Here is a 24,828-nt window from a genome sequence, read left to right as displayed (position 1 = left end):
GGCACTGACTCTTGTTCTGGACGAGTGGAGGTTCTCTATAGCGGTCAGTGGGGAACAGTGTGTGATGATGGCTGGGATCTGTCAGATGCTGCAGTGGTGTGTAAAGAATTGGACTGTGGGAGTGTGAAAGAGGCAAAGAGTGCTGCTTATTTTGGACAAGGTTTAGGACCTGTATGGATGGGTGCTGCACAATGTACTGGGATTGAGGCCTCATTGATGAACTGTACATCAACAAAATGGGGAATACAGAGCTGTGAACATTTAAAAGATGCTGGAGCCACTTGTAATAGTGAGTAAAAAGGTCTCTGATACATTTTTCATATTGCTTTGAAGCCAGTAATGTCATTACTCATTATTTACTCAGTGAGTAATGACTTTAATGTCATCCTAAAACAGCATGCTGTTGTTTTTTATGTTGAACATAAATTAGTCTTTTCCAACAGCAGTTCAAGATCAGAAAAGGTCCAAAAAAAATTGGCAGACATTTTTACTGTAACAAATGTATTGCACATTTTTTGTTAATATTAGTTAATGCATTAGCTAATATTAATGGGACTGTATTGGAAAGTGTTACCATTGCATGCCATCTTTGAACACTGTAAAAAATTTGTAACACTCCCAAATCAAAAATTTCAATTGACCGATAACATCTATATTTTTCAATTGGCCCAAGTGAAATTCTGTAAATTCTAAAATTAAATGTACAGATTTTCACTTGGGCCAATTGAAAATATGTAGATGTTATCGGTCAATTGAAATTTTTGATTTGGGAGTGTTACAATTTTTTTACAGTGAAGTCAATGAACTTTGGTTAGGCAAAAATCTCAGATTTACATGGATGCAAATTCAAAATTATTGCTTTATTGATTCAGCATCATGAGAGTAGTTTATTCAACAAATTGCACATCAGTTTCTGTGAACAGTTGTACAGAGATCACACAAACAGTAACAGTATTATTGCATTATGACTTTTGTAATGTTTATATTTAGTATTTTATATAAAAGCTCTATGTTAAACAAAACTCAGCAATTCATGGATAATAAATTACATTTACAAAGAGGTTTTGACCTTTTAAAAATTTGATTGGTGCATTCTGGTCTATAAGCGTGCAAGGGTTTATGTGTAAAACCACTCTTTCAACAGATGTGAAGCTGGTGGATGGTTCCAGTGCATGTGACGGTAGAGTTCAGATTCGGTATCAAGAGCACTGGGGCGCAGTGTGTTACACTGGTTGGGATCTAGAAGATGCTACAGTGTTGTGTCAAGAGCTGGACTGTGGAGACATTGCAGAGCCAAAGGCGTATGTGGGTCCTTCAGTCGGGAAAATATGGATGGATAATGTGATCTGTACAGGAAATGAGCGGACTGTGCGGGACTGTCCTTTTACTGGATGGGGTGTGAGCAGTTGTTTGAATACGCTTCATGCGGGAGTTTTTTGCCAAAGTAAGATCATCTTAAATGTGAACCTCCTCAAACGATGTATAGCTTAAAGTCACCATGAAATCAAAATGGAATTCCTAAATTATTACTGAATATTGCAGAATCTATTATAAATTATTTATCAGTGCACATCGTTATTATTATTTTTTTAATGTTTAATTTTTTTTAAAGGAGTCATAACCTAGTATTACATTGGATACCTACTGCTGTATTATAGTCTTTCAGGCCCTTCTAAAAAAGAAAAGTGGAAAAAAAATAAACACAGACCTACTTTTACCCTTATTTCTGAAGGCATTATTATCTCGCGAGATCAATGCGATGTTTTGGCTGTAGTGGACGCTCTATATGGCTCTGCACGACAGTTGAAAGGGTTGTTGGGACAGCGTCATTAAAAATGAATTTCATCCACTGGTCCCTGATAGTTTTGTCCGATTTTGGGAGATAAAACACATTTACATGTTTTTTATGCCAATCAACCACAGAGCAAGTCCGGTGTGCACTCGGTTTCTCCATCGTTCTCGACTGAACTGAATATGAGGGGGAGAGGGGAAGGGGGGCTTCCTGCTGCGGTGTCCATATATGGTATATCCTACTACCTCATGACGTCAAGAGGGAGCTGAAATCAAAATCTCGTATTTAAGTGCGCGTGCACGCGCGCTGGTTTATTTACCCTGAGGTAAACAAACGCTTCACTTTTAAATATCGGCTTCCCGGCCAGTGTATAATCGTTAGTCGATCATAACATACATTGATTCTCGTGGAAAAGTGAAAATTGCAGGTTATGACTCCTTTAATATTCTCTGGTAATGTGTTTACTGGTGTAAGGGCGGGACAACCTGTCACTCATAAGATCGACCAAAAGCAAACCAGAACCATTCAGTCAAATCCCATTTGACAGAATTAAGTCCTGCCCCATATATTTTCTTGTTTGAGAAGCCGTTTCACTCAGATATATGTCACAATAGGGAAGAAAAGACTACTTTCATCTTTTGTCGACTTTGTCGAATTATGTCATTCACATCTCACATTCTCTTGTGTTTTCCTGGCAAATGCAATGAAAAGATGCCGTAATGTCAGACCGTTCATCTTTAAAAGCCCCCGTCAATGTTTTACTTCACAGAAACTGTGAGACGAGTTGTGGTGAGGATTATGGTGAAGACCAAGATTGGAGTCGATGTCAATGACCCACATATCAAGAAGGATCTTTTGGACATGGTGAGGTTCATGTGCTTAATAAGTGTGATGTGTAGCTTGAGTGTTTTCTTACTAAGATTTCACTGAATTTCACAGATAAGGAACGTGGTACAAATTACAGGGAAGTATAGTGTGAACTGGAGAACACAGCCTGATGAGCAGGTATTTCACAAACAGAAAACAGCCACAGGTTTGTAAACTGAATGGTATTATACTACTTATATTTATGGAATATTATAATTTTATATTTTAATTATAAACCTGTTATATTCACAGGTCCTTTTTGAATGACAGAAAAGCAAGAAAACACAGACTCTAACCCTAACTATGATGGAGTAATGCTATTTTATCTGGTGCCTCACTGTCTTCATTCTTAATTCTTAATAATAATCTAAAGTCTTCAAAAATGTGGTAGGTGAGGCTCAATTCAAATCAGATCTTCCCACATTTGCCTGAGAAAGAAATGCGTTATGAAAGAAATGCCTTATACAGCTCTTTAAAACACTATAATAATGAATATTATATATATGGAAATGAAATGTGTATATAATGTACTGGTGCTTCCTGGTGTCATGAAGAGAGAGAGACCAAAGTGAAATAAAGTAAAATATTATAATGGATACATATTTTTATACAGACTTTAAATATTTTAGGAGGTTATATTTATATATATTGCGTCAGAAATCAAATAAATGTGAACATTTAAAGAAAATCAATGTTTTACATTTTTATTTTCCTTTCACCTCCAACCAATGACAATGCTGCAAACTAAACAATGATGTTCTTTATGTTATCCTTTATTTTATTAAACCTTTTTATTAACCTTTTTCAGTATACAAACACTAAAATGTCTTCACCATCTGGATGATTCTGCAAGAACTGCTGTTAATAATTATAATCTAAAGTCATAAAAAAATGTGGTAGGTGAGCCTCAAGTAACACTAACTGAATATCAAATCAGACCTTCCCACATAATTTGCCTGAGAAAGGAATGCCTTATGAAAGAGATGCCTTATATTTACAGCTCTTTTAAACACTATAATAATGAATATTATATACTGTATATGTAAAATGAAATGTGCATATAATGTACTGGTGCCATGAAGAGAGAGAGACCAAAGTGAAATAAAGTAAAAGATTTTTATATAAATGAATACATATTTAAGACAATTATTTAACAGACTTTACATATTTTAGGAGGTTATGTTGTATTAATATATATTGCATCTGAAATCAAATAAAGATGTGAACATGTAAAGAAAATCAAAGGTTTACATTTTTATTTTCCTTTCAGAATGACAATGGCCTTCAAAATGATGACAAACCTTCACTGGCTTTGACCTGCTGCAAACTAAACAGTGATGTTCTTTATGTTATCCTTTATCTTATTAAACCTTTTTCAGTATACAAACACTAAAATGTCTTCATCATCTGGATGATTCTGCTGTTCTCTTGAATTAGTCATGAAAGGTCATTTCTTATTTGGCTCCTGTGGAAATAACAGAAACAAAAACCAGTAACTATTTGAATAAAGATTTGAAATTCTATATTCAAGTTACATCTTTAAAATAAGCCCATTCAGAAGGAGTTTACAAACCTGTCAGGGATCGAATAATTTCTGTTCCTGAAACACTTTCCCATTCGACTGAGTTCTCCACTTGACAGAGAAATTTCCATTCTTTGCGACCTCTTTTTTAATCTGTGCAATTCAGATGAACGAGACCACAGACTCTCAATGGCAACAATAGAAAAGTGAAAAAAAAAAGGTAATTGAATTAGGAAAATTCATTACTTTGTCCAGTAGTTTTGTCATTTGTGAAGGGTCGTTGGGATTCACAGAGTCAGCGTTCACCTTAATCCTGAGCACATTTCTAATCTCTGTAAAGGAGAAAGCAAATCTTAATATGGTAATGAAATATGATATATGCTCATTCACCAAGATAACTGAACCATGTATTTCTTTTAAGAATTTGGTTTTATATTTGTTGTTGTTTCATGTTATCACAGTTGTTGTTGTATTTTTTTTTGCATGATGTCGTATGGTTTAAGTTAATCATTTTATGTTTAATATAGAAATACATTTTCTTTGTTAATATTTGCAAATGCAGAGAACAGATTCTGGTTTGGTCACCTCTGCAGATGATTCCTGCATCATAGGCATGAATGCATTGATGGTTTCCCCACCCACCAAATTGGCAGTTCCCGAGGTTTGACTCGTCTCCACTGCATCTGAGGGAATCCATCCATATCGGCCCCTCGCCGGTCCCAAAATGGGCATTTGTCAAGGGCTCTGCATTTCCACCACAGCCCAGCTCTCTACATAGTACTAAACCATCTGCGATATCCCAGCTGTTGTGGCACACTGTTCCCCACTGGCCATCATGAAGCACCTGCACTGTGCCCTGACAGGTGTTGTTCGTATTCACCAACTTCACCTCTAGAAAGAAGTCAGAAGAGTTCCTGATCTGTCTCTGTGTTTACATTAATAATAGCAGTGTAAAAATGCATGATATGTCCATCTGAACATGATAATTCAATGCATTTCTGTAACACTTTATTTCACATAGTTACTGTAGTAATTACTATAAATTGTGCATAATTACATGCAACTAACCCTAAACCACACCTTAATCTTAACCCTAACCCTGAAGTAATGACGTTCTCATCCTATCTTGAAATCAAGTTATGTCATCCTAAAACAATAGGCTGTAAGTACATATAGTTTATTATTATTGCTCAGTACTTAAATATATAATTACACTGTAACAGAGACACCTTAAAATAAGTGTAACCTGTATTTGTAACATTATTTAATACAGTTTTTCAGTAATTTTGATGGCCCCCTTGACACATTTTGTTGACTATAAGTAAACTTGCATTTCACCAAGATCCAGCTGCAATTGTGATTTTCGAACAGTTGTCAGAGTAAACAGAACCCTAATTAAAGTAATAAAGTAGAGATAAGTCTTTTCACAGACTGAGATGATGCATTTCCAGTTATTAACATTGTAAAAAAAAAAAAAATTTAAATCCATGTACATTTATAACACTATATTTTGCGTTTATTTACCTTAGCATATTAAATTATAGAAAACTAGTTAATGCTGCTGTGTGAGTGTTTCTAATACAACGGTTGAGGGAGTTACGGCAAGTTTGACAGTTTTTGTTCCCACTATTGAAGTTTATCCAACTATGATGACTTCAGCTTCTGAGAACCTCGGAAATGTGAAAAGGGCCCATATATGGGTATATATTTTGGAAACATATACATGTATAAAAATAAAACAAAATATAAAGTAAGAAAATGCAGTCAGAAAGTTCCAAGACATCTAGTTTACCTCGGCAGATGACACCTGCATCCTTTGCATGCTCACAGTTGTGTACTCCCCATGCCCTTGATGGGCAGTTCTTCACTGAGGCCTCAGTGCCTGTGCATTTCACATCATCCATCCATATTGGTCCTATACCACTTCCGAAATAACCATCTGTCTTTACCTCTACCGGACTTCCACAGCCCAGCTCTCTACAGACAACTTCAGCGTCAGTCATATCCCAACTGTTTCCACAAACAGTTCCCCACTGATCGTTTATAAGAACCTCCACCCTTCCAGAACAACTGCTGCCTCCATTTACCAATCTCACTTCTGAGAGACAGAGTAAGTACATATCTCAGACAACATACATATAACAATAACTGTATACTGTTTACATATTATCTTTTATACATTTCAGGCCAGAGCTGGTTGTCACGTGTTTGATATGTACAATTTATAAATTATTTAATAAAAAAATCTATATTAATTTTAATTTGTTAGCCAAAACACATTTTCCATATTTGCTTTAATTGTTAAAATTGTTTAAAAAATATGCACAGTCATGAAATAGACTACAATGTTAGGTTCCCATTGTGAACAGCTTTTGTGGCACAAAAGGTCAACAAGTATTAAATTAACAACTTTTTCCTGGATAAAGGACCCTTTTCAAAGACTGTGATGATGTGTTTACAGGGTTATTAATTACATACGGTAATTAATACCATATGTAATTACACTGTGGTTACACATGACTTTCACTGTACATCTAGTAAAAATTTTACTTTTTTATATATATATATATATATTTTTTTTTTAAATAATGTACCTTTATAACCATTTTACTAACTTGTCATTAAATACCAGTAAAATGGTTTCTGCAACATTTCTCTTTTCTGACCAACATAATACATTTGTATCCTCGTTTGGAAAGTCAGAGAAAAGCTATTCTGAATTATTTGCAATATGGCAATTGGGAATGCAAAAAAATATATTTGTTGTAATTTCCGTTCACCAATCTAGAATTTTACCCAACTATGACGACTTCTGCTTCTGAGAACCACAGAAATGTGAAAAGGGTCCGTAGCGGTGGAAATGTCCATAAGATTTTAGTCAAGACTAAAGTTTTGAGTCTATTCAGAAACTGACTGTCAGAATCAAACCCTCGCTGAGAGGGAAAAGAGACAACTAGCCCTGAAATGTACAATTTTCAACATGCATGGTCCTATTCTTTTCTTGCAATAATAAATAAAGTGTAAATAAGCACATTTGTTCAATTCAAACCTCTTCTTATTTGAATTTACCTCCGCAGGTGACTCCTGCATCCTGAGAATGTGTACAGAGGCTGTCTACCGAGCCAGAGAATTTGCACTCCTTCAGTGAGGACTCACTCCCGGTACACGGTAAACTATCCATCAATATGTTACCTGAACCGATCCCGAAATGAGCTCCAGTGTATGTCTGTATAAGAGGACCACAGCCAAGCTCTCGACACAGCACAAGACCATCCAGTAGATCCCAATTGTTGTGACAAACTGTGCCCCAATCTCCACTATAATGAACCTGGACTGTGCCAGAACAAACGTTTGGGCCGTTTACCAGTTTGACCTCTGAAAGGAGAATAATTCAGATGAATTCACGTTGCATTTGACATGCAATCTTGACATAATCATTGTAGTTCCCAGAGTTTGTCGTTCACACTTACCTCTGCAGACAACTCCTGCATCATTGTTGTGTGTAAACTTTTTATTATCGTTTATCCCTGAAATACAGCTTTTCAGAGAGGGTTCAGTCCCAGCACAATTGGTATCATACACCCATATACTACCTGAACCCTTCTTAAAAAAAGATCCACCCGTGACACTCAGCGCACTCCCACAAGCGACCTGTTTGCAGATCACATCTCCACCCAACAGATTCCAGCCGTCATCGCTAACCGTTCCCCACCCATAACCATCATAGAGGACCTCCACCCTCCCGGAGCAAGAGTTTTCTCCATCTATAAGCCTAACCTCTAAAGAAGAGAAAAGAGGACGTTTGTGAAAAAAATGCACCACCAGCAGTAGCTATGTTTGCATGTACTCAAATAATCTGTTAGAAATTAGATTGAAAAGCCTTCATGTAAACACTTCATTTGATCCAAATGAGCTCGATTGGAATGATATTTCGATTGGGGTGGTGTAGACCTGAAATAATCCGATCAATAGGAAATAACTCGGCATGTAAACGCTTAAATATGATCTCCTATCAGATTCAAAAATACCTTAAGCACATGTTTACCAGATTATTTTTATGAGATCGTTGCTTACGAATGTCTAATTGTTTATTTATGTGCTTAGAGCTGTTCAGTGGAGACTAAATATATATATAAAAAAATTCTGATATATTTGTCAGAATTTGTCAGCCTATACCTAAAGAGGTTAAGGCAAAACATTTCAAAAGTATTTGAAGTTTGTGGCATAGTTTGTTATTGTAGGGACAGCAACGTTAAATTGTCTCCACTGTTCATGAGTTCACACTTACACCCAGAACTCAGAGCACTCACCCCATCCCAGGTTGGGATAGAAATAGTTAGAAGTGAGGAGATGGGGTGGTGGAGGGATGCTGGGAAACTGTTATGGAACAGAGGTATGCTCTTATCTCATTAGTTGATTAACTGAATGTGTTAATTATCTAAACGTGCTCCTCTCGAACTTTGATAATAAAACCATTATTTCTGTGAATGGGACATTTTGAGACTCACACCTGTAAGTAAATGCGTTTGCCAATCCCAAAAACTGACAAGTGTGAACGTAGCCTTGGATTGACAAAAATTGGTGCATGTAATCATAAAGTGCTTTGATTTCAGATTCAAGTGGGCGTACCTACCTGAACAGGTGACTCCAGCATCATCCGCATGTGTACAGGTGCTCACTCCCCAACCGCTAAACACACAATCTTTCAGTGAAGCTTCTCGGCCCCTGCAGTTGATGCCGTCCATCCATACTTTACCCGATCCCTGACTGAAAAAAGCATTGTAGTATAAAGCCACTGGATTTCCACAGCCACGTTCTGTGCACACCACCAATGCGTCCATGAGATCCCAGTTGGTGTCACAGACCGTTCCCCACTCTCTGTCATGGAAAATCTCCACTCTCCCTGAACACTTGCCACTGCCTCCTTGAAGCCTTAAGATGGCTGTGGAAGTGAAAATGAAATGTTATGAAAGTTCTTTCACTCTTAAAAATAAAGGTTCTTTGTTGGCAATGATGATTCCATGACCTTGATGACATCCATGGAACCTTTCCATTGCACTAAATGTTCTTTAATCTTTAACAGTGAAAAAAAAGGAATTATTAAAACATTCTTCACATGAAAGGTTCTTTAGGGAACCCAAAATGATTCTCCTCGAAATATTCTCTCGAAATCTCCCTTTTGGAACCTTTATTTTTTTTAGGAGTGTTGGAATGATATATGATTTAGACAATAACGTGAATGTAACCTACAGTCACAGACAACTCCAGCGTCTTTCGTGTGGTCGCACTCGTCGGTGTGGTTCTGCCAATCGCAGTCGAGCACCGAGCTCTCGTTCCCAAAACAGTTCATGTCATCTGTCAGTAATGGTCCCGAGCCCTCTCCAAACAAATCACCAGAGTGCATGGATATGAAAGGACCACAACCTGCTTCTATGCAGATCATTTGGCCTTCGACTTCATCCAGCCCTTCATCACAAATGGTGCCCCAGTCCTCACGGTAAATCTCAACCCTTCCAGAACAGCCATTAACACCATTCACCAACCTCACTATAGGGTTATTGGTTGTACTGGTTAAACTGGATGTACTGACGTCTGCATTTTCTACATAGTCTGTTTGAAAAATACAAAAAGTTTAGGGGAGTCACATACACAATGTGTATTAATAATTAAATAGAAGGATTTGTGTGCATATATGTGTGTGTGTCTCACCCATAAGCAAAATGAAGCTCAGAAAGTACAGCATAGTGACTGAAAAGAGACAACAGTTATTGTACCTATAAGCAGCAGTAACTGAAAACAACTTCAGACTATAGTTAAATTCGAATTTCTTACACAGTAGTAAAGGCCTATACTCAGAGCCGGACAGTAACGGAGTACATTTACTTGAGTTAAGTACTTGAGTACAATTTTGAGGGATCTGTACTTTACTCGAGTATTATTTTTGGGGAGTACTCATGACTTTACTCAAGTACATTTGAGAGGCAAATATTGTACTCTTTACTCCGCTACATTTCTATCCATAACCGTGAGTACCCGTTACTACTTCGAAAAAAAAAAGGAAAAAGGAAAAAAGAAAAATCTCGGAAACCCTCAATTTGTTGTTTCCCTCTCAAACGTGATTGGATTGTGCAGGCGCCACTGATTGGGACAGCCTATCAGCAATCACCTTCAGCTTTCCGCCAAAGTCAACTCTATGGTCAGATTTAGATAAGAGACGAAACCATGGACGAAACAATGGATGAAGACGCGGCAGGTCCATCCCGGGAATGTGCCAACCCGTGGCCCCACCTCGCCAGACTATTTCAATTTTCTGAACAAGTTAATGATAGTTTTCGCTTCAAGTGTTTGCTGTGTTTACCAATGTAAGCGCTGTGGCTGTAGTAATGCAATATTTAGAAAATGTACTCTTGTACTCTTGATACTCAAGTACTTTTAAAAACAAGTACTTTTACTTAAGTAGACATCTGACTGTAGTACTTGTACTTGTACTTGAGTAAAATTTAGCAAGGTGTATCTGTACTTTTACTCAAGTAATGAAGCTGTGTACTCTGTCCGCCTCTGCCTATACTATGATGTCATATATTTTGTATATTTAATTTAATGTAATTATCAAATTATATGATTAAATTATAAAAAATGAAATTAAATGATTCCTCACAATATATGCCCTTTCATGTTAAAAAGAGACCTAAAAATCATGAGGTTATTTTTAAATATCATGGTGACTCCGAAGTCATTCAACAACAAACTTGAAAAAATGATGTTCAAACATTAATGAACAAAAGATCACTACAAATAAGCAAAAAGAAAATAAGTAAGGCGAACAAACCTTTGGATGTCATTCGTCTGGTGCTCAGAGGACGAGTGAACGTCTGTTTGTAGAGGTGTAAGAGAGCTCTGTGAACCCCATTGAGCCCCTCCTTCACAGACTACAGTAAAAGAAAGAAATACGCTCAAAATAACACACCACACTGCCAGAAAGGAACGAACCTCCATGTTGCCAGTGGACGACTCTGAGGAAATGTTATGCTAATTTAATGTTAATTTAAGTTGTTTCTGTTGTGCAAAAGTGATTCTATTTGTACATATTACAAACTACTCCAACCAATGAACATGTATAAATTTAAGCAATGTCTAATATAACAGAGTAAACAACAGGGAATTTAAAAAAATGCTAAAACGCATTGTTTTATATCATTAGTTCTGATCATTTCTTGCCACGCGTCTTATGAGCAGGACAGCCACATTTGGCAATCAAATCTTGATTTAACTATTCAAATAGGCCAAGAAGTGCAAAGAAGAGCTTGCAAACTTGCTCCTTGGTGTTAAAAGAATATGCAAATAAGCATCTTTAAAAAAAACTTGAGGCTGGAAACCTTTGCCATATGGGTTTTCCAACAGTGACTAAATGAACAAATGTTAAGCCAATTTGTGCTTTTATAACGGAAATAAATCTGGACATTCAGGTTAAAAGACACTTAAATATTACACCCATATTAATATTACAGGTTTTTTCAACCGCTTACACACAAAATTCTTACTTGACACACAATTTCTATAACCTGACACTCAAACACCAGAACCACACACCAAATCTGCAAAACCGTACACTAATTCTCTGCCTTCGACTCAGTTTTCAATTTCATAAAAAACTTTTTGCAAACCACAACGCACAATTCTTTATGTAATGTAACACACAAAAATCTAACAGGAAGTATCTTGATTTCCTTTTTCAAACACAACCTATCAAAATGCCACACTAACTCCTCACGTGTGCAAACACTCATTGCTTTACTCAACACCAACCAATCAAGGCTTTAGAATAGGACTATAAATAGCCCAAAGGTCAAGTTATAGCTTTTATATATATTTCATATTATTGTGTAATACTGTATTCACAACCACAGATGCTTACAGTAAAAAAAAAAAAAAAAAAAAATTTGCTTGGTTTCAAACGTGAATTTTTCAAGACCTCATCTCTGCCAATTACTTTCAATCTTGTACAGAAATGTACAGGAGCTCATAAAAGAAGAGCTTTAGGTTTTGAATAACTGTGTGTAAATGATATATCCTAAAATATAATATTAGGGCAAAGGTGTTTGCAACGTAAGACAAATATTTGCTTTTGAGATGTTTGTGATATTTTGAATGCAGCGCTTAATTTTGCAAGAGATGTGAGGCATTTTGCAATTTGTGTGTGCTATATTTTTGGATTTGTGTGTAAAGTTTTGGGGAAAAAAAGAGGCAAAGTTTTGAAAACGTGTGTAAGCAATTGAAACAAACTGTAATATATAAACTGCGGAGCTCCTAAAGGGACATGGTTATGGAGAAAAAAAAATAAGATAGGAGGACAAATGTATGTCAATGCTTTTGAGTTCTCTCGCAAAATGTTCTCGTATACTATGAGAACTATACCTTTTTTTTTTTTAAACAAATCTTATTTAAGATTTGAATGTCTTTATATAACGTTTCTGCTTGTTCTTTAAATGCCTTACAATGCGCTGCGCTTCAAATGGCCTTCAACAACTTACTTTAATGTCATTTCATTCTCAGTATTAGCACAGTTGTACACTTGTATAGTTTTTAAGGCACACCAATGCAAATCTCTGCCTGACACATACATTTGTCTTGGTTTTGCTTTTTTTTTTTGCAATGTACATAAAGCACTGACAAAGGCCAAATGGGAGAAGAGTGAGACTGCTTGTAACAACTGCACTCATAAACATTAAAATTCAGCTCGCAGAGATTTGCATAAGGACGTCATAAGTATGTTCAAGTAACGACTGCATGATGCTAGACATATATTAAAGGGTCATAGTATAAAAATTCCAATATTATTATTATTAATTCTTTATTTCAGACCCATCGGTCCATATAAATAACTTACAACATCCATAGACAAAAACAACATACATAATTTAAAATACATACAAGCTTTCTCTCCAATGCTTCCAGAAACAAGAAAAATACCTTGTTTCACTCAACACAATATTGTTTAAGTCTCTTATGATACTATTTTTAGAATCATTCATCCGACATATGAAGCTATACATATACTTCCTCAAGACAGCATTCAACGTGAGTATATTATTAGCCACAAACATTTGACTTGCACTTGACCACCTTGGGACCTTAAGTAAAATTCTAAGAGCATCATTATATGCCACCTGTAACTTTCTCATCTTTGCTTTAGAATATTTACACCACAGGTGGGCTGTATAGAAAGAAGCACAGTATGCTCTGAATAAAGTTATTTTCACATCGTCTGAACACATAGAAAACTTACGAGCCAGCATATTGGCTTGCCCATACAATTTACAGCACTGGCGCTGCACATCATCATCATCATTTAAATCATCTTTAATGATGTGGCCTAGGTACTTTACTTTAGTTACTACATTTAAAACTTTATCATCTAAATATAAAGAAGGAAAGTTAATCTTTTGGTCCTCTTGGGTTTTAACAATCATGATTACACTCTTTTTAATATTAAATTTTATGTCATGCTGCTTACCATAATTTGAGCAAATTCGAAGCAATTGTTGTAGGCCTACACTACACGGAGACATAATGACAACATCATCCGCATACATCAAATGATTAAGAATGCTATCACCTATCAGACATCCAGTCTTACAGTCATTTAACTCCACAGAAAGACCATCCATGAAGAGATTAAAAAGAAGGGGTGACAATAGCCCACCCTGCCGAACCCCATTTGTCATATAGAACGGTTCCGAAACGGAATTACCCCATTGTACTTTTAAGGTTTGATATATATACCAAAAGAGTAAAATTCTTATAATATAAGGGGGAACTCCTCTTTCTTGTAATTTTAAAAAAAGCTTAGAATGATTTATTCGATCAAACGCCTTGGAAGCATCTAAAAAACACATAAAAACGGTGGAATTATGAGTATTATACTTACTAACTACTTCTTTTAATGAATATATGCATAGATCAGTGCCAAGCTTACTTTTAAAACCAAATTGGTTATCTGTAGTTATTAAATATTCTTTGATCCTATCCATGAGGATTTGCTCAAATATTTTAGAAAGCACACTTGCCAATGCAATTGGCCTGTAGTTTTCTGTCGCAGTTATTTTACCAGTTTTATCCTTAATATCACCAATAGTTTGATGTACTAACATTATCTGAATTTGAAAAGGTTAACTAATAACTTTCCACAATGTGTTCAACTTAACTCAAATCCTAGAAAGTGGTGCCACTTTAATTCCGCTTGATGTTGGAGTTATTTGGGAATATTTAGCAGAAATTTTCAAATGTGATTTTGACGTGATGGCATATACAGGTTTATGACATCACACAAACAGGGTGGCACCCAGGAAGCTGTGTAGTTTTAAGTTTATCATAAACATTCAGATTTAAGTGAATGAAATGCGTCAGTGAGTATAAGTTCCTGCATTACATTATAAGAAGAGAAAGGAGCGGAAGACGTGGTAAGCAGACTTCTCTTTTGATATTTGCACAACTGCGCTACATCTAAACATATGCTAGCATTGTCATTTTGTTTCTTTTTACATCATCTTCCAAGCATCCCATGAAGATGTCAGGTAGGGATATCCCACATCCGAACACAGTGTGATGGTCTGTCAAAGTTATAGGCCTAATGAAATAACTGTTCCTAAGACATGACAGTTTTCAGGATGGAATACTAGCATATTGTATGCTTCACAGTACACTGTGAACTACTGCTTATTATAAAAAATTGTTCAAAGTATTAACAAAGACTAAATGCTCTATACAGTTTGTTTCAAACAGCAGAATGCTACACTGTTGTCAGTACCTCATGACCACATGACCGCACTACAGGGGCATCTAGGCAAATAAATATGGACTTGGAGTATGACCGCAAGCGCTCAGGGTTCATTTGAGACCGAGCCACACTGGTTCCCTCCAGATTTTCCTATTGGGGTTTTATAATGTGTTGTTTTTTTTTTCAATTTATGAGTAAAATAATATCTTACAACGTAATCTGCACACACTCACACACCCCAAACATTCTTAACTTGGCTACTTATTTAGAAATTCACGTTTTCCATATGGGTGTGTAATTTACAGAATGTTGTAGAACAAAACGTTCAAGTATCGTCGAGTTATGTTTACCACAATTTTACTCATAAATTGAAAACCCCATAGGGAAATATTGAGGGAACCAGCTGTGAATTAATTCCTGATTATGTCTCTTATTTCTACATTTATTTTTTAATAGTACATTTATTTGAACACATAGATCACAACAATGCACGAAATAATTATACAGACTATTTCTTTTTTAAATTATAAAAAACAATTTACTGTTTACAGAGCTAAGAAATTATCGCTAATAAAAACAATTCTAGACGTTTTTGCTTCTGCATAGGATAATCTATATAATTTGATATCAGGTCAGTAACAGTAATTTAACAGTGTGTTAAAGATGTCTAACTCTGATATATTTTCACACGTGATTGTGAATAAAGTCTCATATGTTCAGGTTTGTTTCAAGTTCATTAGACTCGATTTACAGTGGTGTAATTCACACAAATCACCACAGGAGGGCAAACTATTTTCAGGTGATTATTCTTGTTTTGTAACGGTGGTGTAATTCACACAAAACACCACAGGAGGGCAAACTATTTTAAATTCATTAAATTTGATTTGAAACTGTGTAATTCACACAGGAGGTTGAATTATTTTAAATTCATTAGACTTGATGTGCAGCAGTGTAATTCACACAAACCACCACAGGAGGGCAAACTATTTTAAATATATTTGACTTGATTTGAAATGGTGTAATTCACACAAACCACCACAGGAGGGCAAACTATTTTAAATATATTTGACTTGATTTGAAATGGTGTAATTCACACAAATCACCACAGGAGGGCGCAACACATTTAACTCTTTTGACTTGTTTGCAAATGTATTTATTTGAACAGAAGACAGGACAGAACATTGGTAGCATAAATAGTTCTTATTGGCAGTTCATATTTTTCTGCTCTCACCTTCTTACAGAAGTGTAGCGCATTTAAGATTAGACTTGGTGTAATTCATAAAATCACCAATAACAATAACAAGCTTTAATATAAAATTAACTTGACAAAATAAATAAATAAAATTCTAAATGACCTTAAAACAGCATCATAGTGTTACAGTCTCTGTGGTTCAGTGGATAGTTGTCTCCCATTCAAAACAGAAAGTCCTGGTTCAAACCCAACATTTGCTGAAGTTATTCATCATTTAACACAAAGCTCTGGATCAAACCTGTTACAACACTCATCATCTCTGCAGTCTCAGCGGCTCAGGAAATAAAGCGTTGTGTTTCAATCACAGCGTCCTGAGTTCAAATCCCACTATTGCTGACTTTCAATAGTTCTCATTAGACAAGGAGTCCCGAAAACCAGTTATTGCTGTGAAATCCATGATGGGTGAGTGGATAAACACATGCTTTCTGAGGGTAAGGCAGTGATGAAGCCACGGGTTCAAATCTCTCTTTAACTGCTTTATTGGAAACTCTCAGGATAATAGTGAAATAGAAGTTCCTTCACATGTCTCAGCAAGAGATCTGTGGCTCACAGGTAAGAGCGCTGCCTCACGGGTTCAGAGGTTGCTGGTTCAATCCCAGCCGGGTCTCTGCGATAGGAGTGTGTGTGGTGTGTGTGAGTGGCGCGCGCCCAAAGGAGGGGGATACCAGTGCGGTCTCCCCCCGGAGCTTCCGGCACAGTCACCAGCAGCGGTTATGCTTTTGGACACACAGGGGGAACAAAAATGTAATTGTTACAAAAAAATTCACTCCCCGTCCCTTCCCCACCCGTTTAGATTCCCATCATTTGCTTTTCAAAGGGGAGGCCCTTCAAAAAGAAAATGATGGGAACCTACATGTTTAGCACAGGAAAACACACAATCACACATCACATACATTACCTGTCCATGAGCAGATGTCCATCATTACAGTCTACAAGTCCCAGATCTCTGCTTCTGTTGACCGGGTTTACGCTCCACAACACATCACCGATTCTGTAGAGTCACGGCATAAACAAACACATCATCACACACTGTACATCTAAAAATAAAGAAAAAATTTGCATTTATAAGTAGCCTCAAATTAAATCTGTTATACATCATTAATGCTGTATCAGTCAATCTACTGTTGGTCTCATTTAATTCAATTACTGTCTTCCAGGCCACAGAATGAAGAAAACACTGAATAAAACTAAAACTCACTCCTCATTCGAAGAATCTACAGACCTACAAACATCAGAACAAGATTACAGAAATGATACACAATGAAAACCAAGAGCAAAGTGTCTAGTCGCTGCTCTTGACTTCATTGTTTCATGCCTGTTGTATTATGACATTTTGAATTAAAATATCATTTTAGAGGCTGTGTTTTACTCTCATATCCCAGTCATAACAGGAAGTAGAAAAGCATGAAGCAACAGGAGAACATCAGAGCTTCACACAACTCCTGCTGACTCTCACATCAATCCAGAAAACACTGCAATATCAACTGAGACCTTCTTATTACACTTTATAGTGTGACTATCAGAGGGCGATTCATTCAGAGACTAGAAAGGTAACGCTACAACTAGCGACTGATTTGATAGAGCGAGCAAGTCATTTGACAAGAGAAATGGACTTTAATCGGAAAGTTACTTACAGGTGAGTCTCGTGTCATACTCGGTTCCCGCATTTTATCCGTCTGTGAGTCGGTTTTATCTGCAGTTGAGCTGGAATATAAGCTGTTAAAGTGACATTAAGAGCTGTCATCTCTTTTGCAGGATCTGCACGTGTTGTTGTGATTGTCATCAAGCGTCATGTTGTCAAGCAGCAGAAGTGTCAGACTGAAGGAGAACCCCGCTTCTGCCGCCTAGTGGAGCGGATGAAGAACTGCACTTTACTGTCGGATTATAGTGGCGAGATCACATCTGAGACTTTGAATCATGAAGCAGCAACAGAAACATGTTTAAATCCCACAGATGCAGTGACCATCTTTTACAAAGCCTGAGCCTAAGTCACTTCATACACATGCATTAGATACAAGCTCAGTGGCGCAGAAAATAATTATTTGCCTCTGAACTAGGAAGTCTGGTCTTTCGTGTTTATGAATGTATTTTTAACAGAAGAAAAGAGAAGACAGAAGAAATATCCCATTTATGTTCATTAGACTCGATTTGCAGTGGTGTAATTCCCACAAATCACCACAGGAGGGCGAAACACTTTTTATGTTCATTAGACTCAATTTGCAGTGGTGTAATTCACACAAATCACCACAGGAGGGCGAAACACTTTATGTTCATTAGACTCAATTTGCAGTGGTGTAATTCCCACAAATCACCACAGGAGGGCGAAACACTTATAAATTAATTAGACTCGATTTGCAGTGGTGTAATTCACACAAATCACCACAGGAGGGCGAAACACTTTATGTTCATTAGACTCGATTTGCAGTGGTGTAATTCACACAAATCACCACAGGAGGGCGAAACACTTATAAATTAATTAGACTCAATTTGCAGTGGTGTAATTCACACAAATCACCACAGGAGGGCGAAACAATTTTTATGTTCATTAGACTCAATTTGCAGTGGTGTAATTCACACAAATCACCACAGGAGGGCGAAACACTTATAAATTAATTAGACTCGATTTGCAGTGGTGTAATTCACACAAATCACCACAGGAGGGCGAAACAATTATAAATTAATTAGACTCGATTTGCAGTGGTGTAATTCACACAAATCACCACAGGAGGGCGAAACACTTTATGTTCATTAGACTCGATTTGCAGTGGTGTAATTCACACAAATCACCACAGGAGGGCGAAACACTTTTATGTTGTTGTTTTTTACAGTCTATCTATGGTTTATGTATAATTAGCTTATATATCAGTATGCATATTTCAGCGTCAAACAGCTTTTCACACATGACACTTGAAATAAAATAAAAAAAGCTCTATAAGAGTAGCTCTGGTCTTCTCATAATTGAATAATATATCTAAAGAAATACTTTGTCCAGAAATAAACACACAAACTTGCAGAGTAGTCAGTGAGTTATCAGTCAATCATGACCCAGCTTAAACATACGTTACAATACACTTTAAATCTAAAACATCACCATTGTATCACAGTCTCTGTGGTTCAGAGGATAGTTGTCTTGCTTTCAAGCTGGAAAGTTCTGGTTCAAACCCCACATTTGCTGAAGTTATTCATCATTTAACACAAAGCTCTGGATCAAACCTGTTGAAAACGCTCATCATCTCTGCAGTCTCAGTGGCTCAGGAAATAAAGCGTTGTGTTTCAATCACAGCGTCCTGAGTTCAAATCCCACTATTGCTGACTTTCAATAGTTCTCATTAGACAAGGAGTCCCGAAAACCAGTTATTGCTGTGAAATCCATGATGGGTGAGTGGATAAACACATGCTTTCTGAGGGTAAGGCAGTGATGAAGCCACGGGTTCAAATCTCTCTTTAACTGCTTTATTGGAAACTCTCAGGATAATAGTGAAACAGAAGTTCCTTCACATGTCTCAGCAAGAGATCTGTGGCTCACAGGTAAGAGCGCTGCCTCACGGGTTCAGAGGTTGCTGGTTCAATCCCAGCCGGGTCTCTGCGATAGGAGTGTGTGTGGTGTGTGTGAGTGGCGCGCGCCCAAAGGAGGGGGATACCAGTGCGGTCTCCCCCCGGAGCTTCCGGCACAGTCACCAGCAGTGGTTATGCTTTTGGACACACAGGGGGGGAAAATATATAATTGTTACAAAAAAATGTCACTCCCCGTCCCTTCCCCACCCGTTTAGATTCCCATCATTTGCTTTTCAAAGGGGAGGCCCTTCAAAAAGAAAATTATGGGAACCTACATGTTTACCACAGTAAAACACACAATCACACACCATATACATTACCTGTCCATGAGCAGATGTCCATCATTAGTCTACAAGTCCCAGATCTCTGCTTCTGTTGGCCGGGTTTACGCTCCACAACACATCACCGATTCTGTAGAGTCACGGCATAAACAAACACATTATCACACACTGTATATCTAAAAATAAAGAAAAAATCTGAATTTATAAGTAGCCTCAAATTAAATCTGTTATACATCATTAATGCTGTATCAGTCAATCTACTGTTGGTCTCATTTAATTCAATTACTGTCTTCCAGGCCACAGAATGAAGAAAACACTGAATAAAACTAAAACTCACTCCTCATTCGAAGAATCTACAGACCTACAAACATCAGAACAAGATTACAGAAATGATACACAATGAAAACCAAGAGCAAAGTGTCTAGTCGCTGCTCTTGACTTCATTGTTTCATGCCTGTTGTATTATGACATTTTGAATTAAAATATCATTTTAGAGGCTGTGTTTTACTCTCATATCCCAGTCATAACAGGAAGTAGAAAAGCACGAAGCAACAGGAGAACATCAGAGCTTCACACAACTCCTGCTGACTCTCACATCAATCCAGAAAACACTGCAATATCAACTGAGACCTTCTTATTACACTTTATAGTGTGACTATCAGAGGGCGATTCATTCAGAGACTAAAAAGGTAACGCTACAACTAGCGACTGATTTGATAGAGCGAGCAAGTCATTTGACAAGAGAAATTGACTTTAATCGGAAAGTTACTTACAGGTGAGTCTCGTGTCATACTCGGTTCCCGCATTTTATCCGTCTGTGAGTCGGTTTTATCTGCAGTTGAGCTGGAATATGTGCTGATAAAGTGACATTAAGAGCTGTTATCTCTTTTGCAGGATCTGCACGTGTTGTTGTGTTTGTCATCAAGCGTCATGTTGTCAAGCAGCAGAAGTGTCAGACTGAAGGAGAACCCCGCTTCTGCCGCCTAGTGGAGCGGATGAAGAACTGCACTTTACTGTCGGATTATAGTGGCGAGATCACATCTGAGACTTTGAATCATGAAGCAGCAACAGAAACATGTTTAAATCCCACAGATACAGATCATCTTTTACAAAGCCTGAGCCTAAGTCACTTCATACACATGCATTAGATACAAGCTCAGTGGCGCAGAAAATAATTATTTGCCTCTGAACTAGGAAGTCTGGTCTTTCGTGTTTATGAATGTATTTTTAACAGAAGAAAAGAGAAGACAGAAGAAATATCCCATTTATGTTCATTAGACTCGATTTGCAGTGGTGTAATTCCCACAAATCACCACAGGAGGGCGAAACACTTTTTATGTTCATTAGACTCAATTTGCAGTGGTGTAATTCACACAAATCACCACAGGAGGGCGAAACACTTATAAATTAATTAGACTCGATTTGCAGTGGTGTAATTCACACAAATCACCACAGGAGGGCGAAACAATTATAAATTAATTAGACTCGATTTGCAGTGGTGTAATTCACACAAATCACCACAGGAGGGCGAAACACTTTTTATGTTCATTAGACTCGATTTGCAGTGGTGTAATTCCCACAAATCACCACAGGAGGGCGAAACAATTATAAATTAATTAGACTCGATTTGCAGTGGTGTAATTCACACAAATCACCACAGGAGGGCGAAACACTTTATGTTCATTAGACTCGATTTGCAGTGGTGTAATTCCCACAAATCACCACAGGAGGGCGAAACACTTTTATGTTGTTGTTTTTTACAGTCTATCTATGGTTTATGTATAATTAGCTTATATATCAGTATGCATATTTCAGCGTCAAACAGCTTTTCACACATGACACTTGAAATAAATAAAAAAAAGCTCTATAAGAGTAGCTCTGGTCTTCTCATAATTGAATAATATATCTAAAGAAATACTTTGTCCAGAAATAAACACACAAACTTGCAGAGTAGTCAGTGAGTTATCAGTCAATGATGACCATCTTTTACCCAGCTTAAACATATGTTACAATACACTTTAAATCTAAAACATCACCGTTGTATCACAGTCTCTGTGGTTCAGAGGATAGTTGTCTTGCTTTCAAGCTGGAAAGTCCTTGTTCAAACCCCACATTTGCTGAAGTTATTCATCATTTAACACAAAGCTCTGGATCAAATCTGTTACAACACTCATCATCTCTGCAGTCTCACTGGGTCAGGAGATAAAGCGTTGTGTTTCAGTCACAGCGTCCTGAGTTCAAGTCCCACTATTGCTGACTTTCAATAGTTCTCATTAGACAAGGAGTCCCGAAAACCAGTTATTGTTGCAAAATCCATGATGGGTGAGTGGACAAACATATGCTCTCTGAGGTCAAGGCAGTGATGAAGACACGGGTTCAAATCTCTCTTTAACTGCTTTATTGGAAACTCTCAGGATAATAGTGAAATAGAAGTTCCTTCACATGTCTCAGCAAGAGATCTGTGGCTCACAGGTAAGAGCGCTGCCTCACGGGTTCAGAGGTTGCTGGTTCAATCCCAGCCGGGTCTCTGCGATAGGAGTGTGTGTGGTGTGTGTGAGTGGCGCGCGCCCAAAGGAGGGGGATACCAGTGCGGTCTCCCCCCGGAGCTTCCGGCACAGTCACCAGCAGCGGTTATGCTTTTGGACACACAGGGGGGAAAAATATATAATTGTTACAAAAAATGTCCCGTCCCTTCCCCACCCATTTAGATTCCCATCATTTGCTTTTCAAAGGTGAGGCCCTTCAAAAAGAAAATAATGAGAACCTAGATGTTTACCACAGTAAAACACACAAACACACATCATATACATTACCTGTCCATGAGCAGATGTCCATCATTAGTCTACAAGTCCCAGATCTCTGCTTCTGTTGGCCGGGTTTACGCTCCACAACACATCACCGATTCTGTAGAGTCACGGCATAAACAAACACATTATCACACACTGTATATCTAAAAATATAGAAAAAATCTGAATTTATAAGTAGCCTCAAATTAAATCTGTTATACATCATTAATGCTGTATCAGTCATTCTACTGTTGGTCTCATTTAATTCAATTACTGTCTTCCAGGCCACAGAATGAAGAAAACACTGAATAAAACTAAAACTCACTCCTCATTCGAAGAATCTACAGACCTACAAACATCAGAACAAGATTACAGAAATGATACACAATGAAAACCAAGAGCAAAGTGTCTAGTCGCTGCTCTTGACTTCATTGTTTCATGCCTGTTGTATTATGACATTTTGAATTAAAATATCATTTTAGAGGCTGTGTTTTACTCTCATATCCCAGTCATAACAGGAAGTAGAAAAGCACGAAGCAACAGGAGAACATCAGAGCTTCACACAACTCCTGCTGACTCTCACATCAATCCAGAAAACACTGCAATATCAACTGAGACCTTCTTATTACACTTTATAGTGTGACTATCAGAGGGCGATTCATTCAGAGACTAGAAAGGTAACGCTACAACTAGCGACTGATTTGATAGAGCGAGCAAGTCATTTGACAAGAGAAATTGACTTTAATCGGAAAGTTACTTACAGGTGAGTCTCGTGTCATACTCGGTTCCCGCATTATATCCGTCTGTGAGTCGGTTTTATTTGCAGTTGAGCTGGAATATAAGCTGTTAAAGTGACATTAAGAGCTGTCATCTCTTTTGCAGGATCTGCACGTGTTGTTGTGATTGTCATCAAGCGTCATGTTGTCAAGCAGCAGAAGTGTCAGACTGAAGGAGAACCCCGCTTCTGCCGCCTAGTGGAGCGGATGAAGAACTGCACTTTACTGTCGGATTATAGTGGCGAGATCACATCTGAGACTTTGCATCATGAAGCAGCAACAGAAACATGTTTAAATCCCACAGATGCAGTGACCATCTTTTACAAAGCCTGAGCCTAAGTCACTTCATACACATGCATTAGATACAAGCTCAGTGGCGCAGAAAGTAATTATTTGCCTCTGAACTAGGAAGTCTGGTCTTTCGTGTTTATGAATGTATTTTTAACAGAAGAAAAGAGAGGACAGAAGAAAAGAGGACGATTTGCAGTGGTGTAATTCCCACAAATCACCACAGGAGGGCGAAACACTTTATGTCCATTAGACTCGATTTGCAGTGGTGTAATTCCCACAAATCACCACAGGAGGGCGAAACACTTTTCATGTTCATTAAACTCGATTTGCAGTGGTGTAATTCCCACAAATTCCCACAGGAGGGCGAAACAATTATAAATTAATTAGACTCGATTTGCAGTGGTGTAATTCCCACAAATCACCACAGGAGGGCGAAACACTTTTATGTTGTTGTTGTTTTTTACAGTCTATGGTTTATGTATATTTAGCTTATATATCAGTATGTATATTTCAATGTCAAACAGCTTTTCACACATGACACTTGAAATAAAAAAAATTATTCTATAAGAGTAGCTCTGGTCTTCTCATAATTGAATAATATATCTAAAGAAATACTTTGTCCAGAAATAAACACACAAACTTGCAGAGTAGTCAGTGAGTTATCAGTCAATGATGACCCAGCTTAAACATACGTTACAATACACTTTAAATCTAAAACATCACCATTGTATCACAGTCTCTGTGGCTCAGTGGATAGTTGTCTTGCTTTCAAGCTGGAAAGTCCTTGTTCAAACCCCACATTTGCTGAAGTTATTCATCATTTAACACAAAGCTCTGGATCAAACCTGTTACAACACTCATCATCTCTGCAGTCTCAGTGGGTCAGGAGATAAAGCGTTGCATTTCAATCACAGCGTCCTGAGTTCAAG

At 37.4% G+C, this 24,828-nt stretch overlaps 1 protein-coding gene and 4 long non-coding RNA genes across 5 annotated transcripts; all 5 read right to left on the bottom strand.

The window, feature by feature from the left end:
- Window positions 1-3,983: 3,983 nt before the first annotated feature.
- LOC311288905 lies at window positions 3,984-4,505 on the bottom strand. The gene is made up of 3 exons (XR_014627040.1): window positions 4,428-4,505; window positions 4,233-4,334; window positions 3,984-4,124 (listed from the first exon to the last, which is right to left on the bottom strand). It is a non-coding gene; the product is annotated as an uncharacterized lncRNA (long non-coding RNA).
- A 2,741-nt stretch (window positions 4,506-7,246) lies between these two features.
- LOC311289108 (scavenger receptor cysteine-rich type 1 protein M130) lies at window positions 7,247-11,177 on the bottom strand (the record flags this gene model as incomplete). The annotated part of the gene is made up of 7 exons (XM_084406866.1): window positions 7,247-7,272; window positions 7,374-7,556; window positions 7,652-7,960; window positions 8,815-9,123; window positions 9,432-9,791; window positions 11,011-11,110; window positions 11,172-11,177. The coding sequence occupies 7 exons, from the start codon at window positions 11,175-11,177 to the stop codon at window positions 7,247-7,249; spliced, it is 1,293 nt and encodes a 430-aa protein (XP_084262992.1).
- Window positions 11,178-16,135: 4,958 nt separating this feature from the next.
- On the bottom strand, window positions 16,136-18,073 carry LOC311288900. Its single transcript, XR_014627036.1, has 3 exons — window positions 17,845-18,073; window positions 17,109-17,201; window positions 16,136-16,926 (listed from the first exon to the last, which is right to left on the bottom strand). It is a non-coding gene; the product is annotated as an uncharacterized lncRNA (long non-coding RNA).
- A 1,631-nt stretch (window positions 18,074-19,704) lies between these two features.
- LOC311288901 lies at window positions 19,705-21,305 on the bottom strand. The gene is made up of 3 exons (XR_014627037.1): window positions 20,820-21,305; window positions 20,086-20,176; window positions 19,705-19,902 (listed from the first exon to the last, which is right to left on the bottom strand). It is a non-coding gene; the product is annotated as an uncharacterized lncRNA (long non-coding RNA).
- A 631-nt stretch (window positions 21,306-21,936) lies between these two features.
- On the bottom strand, window positions 21,937-23,878 carry LOC311288904. The gene is made up of 3 exons (XR_014627039.1): window positions 23,594-23,878; window positions 22,860-22,950; window positions 21,937-22,682 (listed from the first exon to the last, which is right to left on the bottom strand). It is a non-coding gene; the product is annotated as an uncharacterized lncRNA (long non-coding RNA).
- Window positions 23,879-24,828: the final 950 nt, after the last annotated feature.

The sequence above is a fragment of the Rutilus rutilus genome (genome assembly GCF_951802725.1).
Source record: "Rutilus rutilus genome assembly, chromosome: 4".
Lineage (NCBI taxonomy): Eukaryota > Metazoa > Chordata > Actinopteri > Cypriniformes > Leuciscidae > Rutilus > Rutilus rutilus.
Note: the sequence above shows the minus strand (reverse complement) of the source record. Positions and strands in the feature narration are given on the sequence as shown.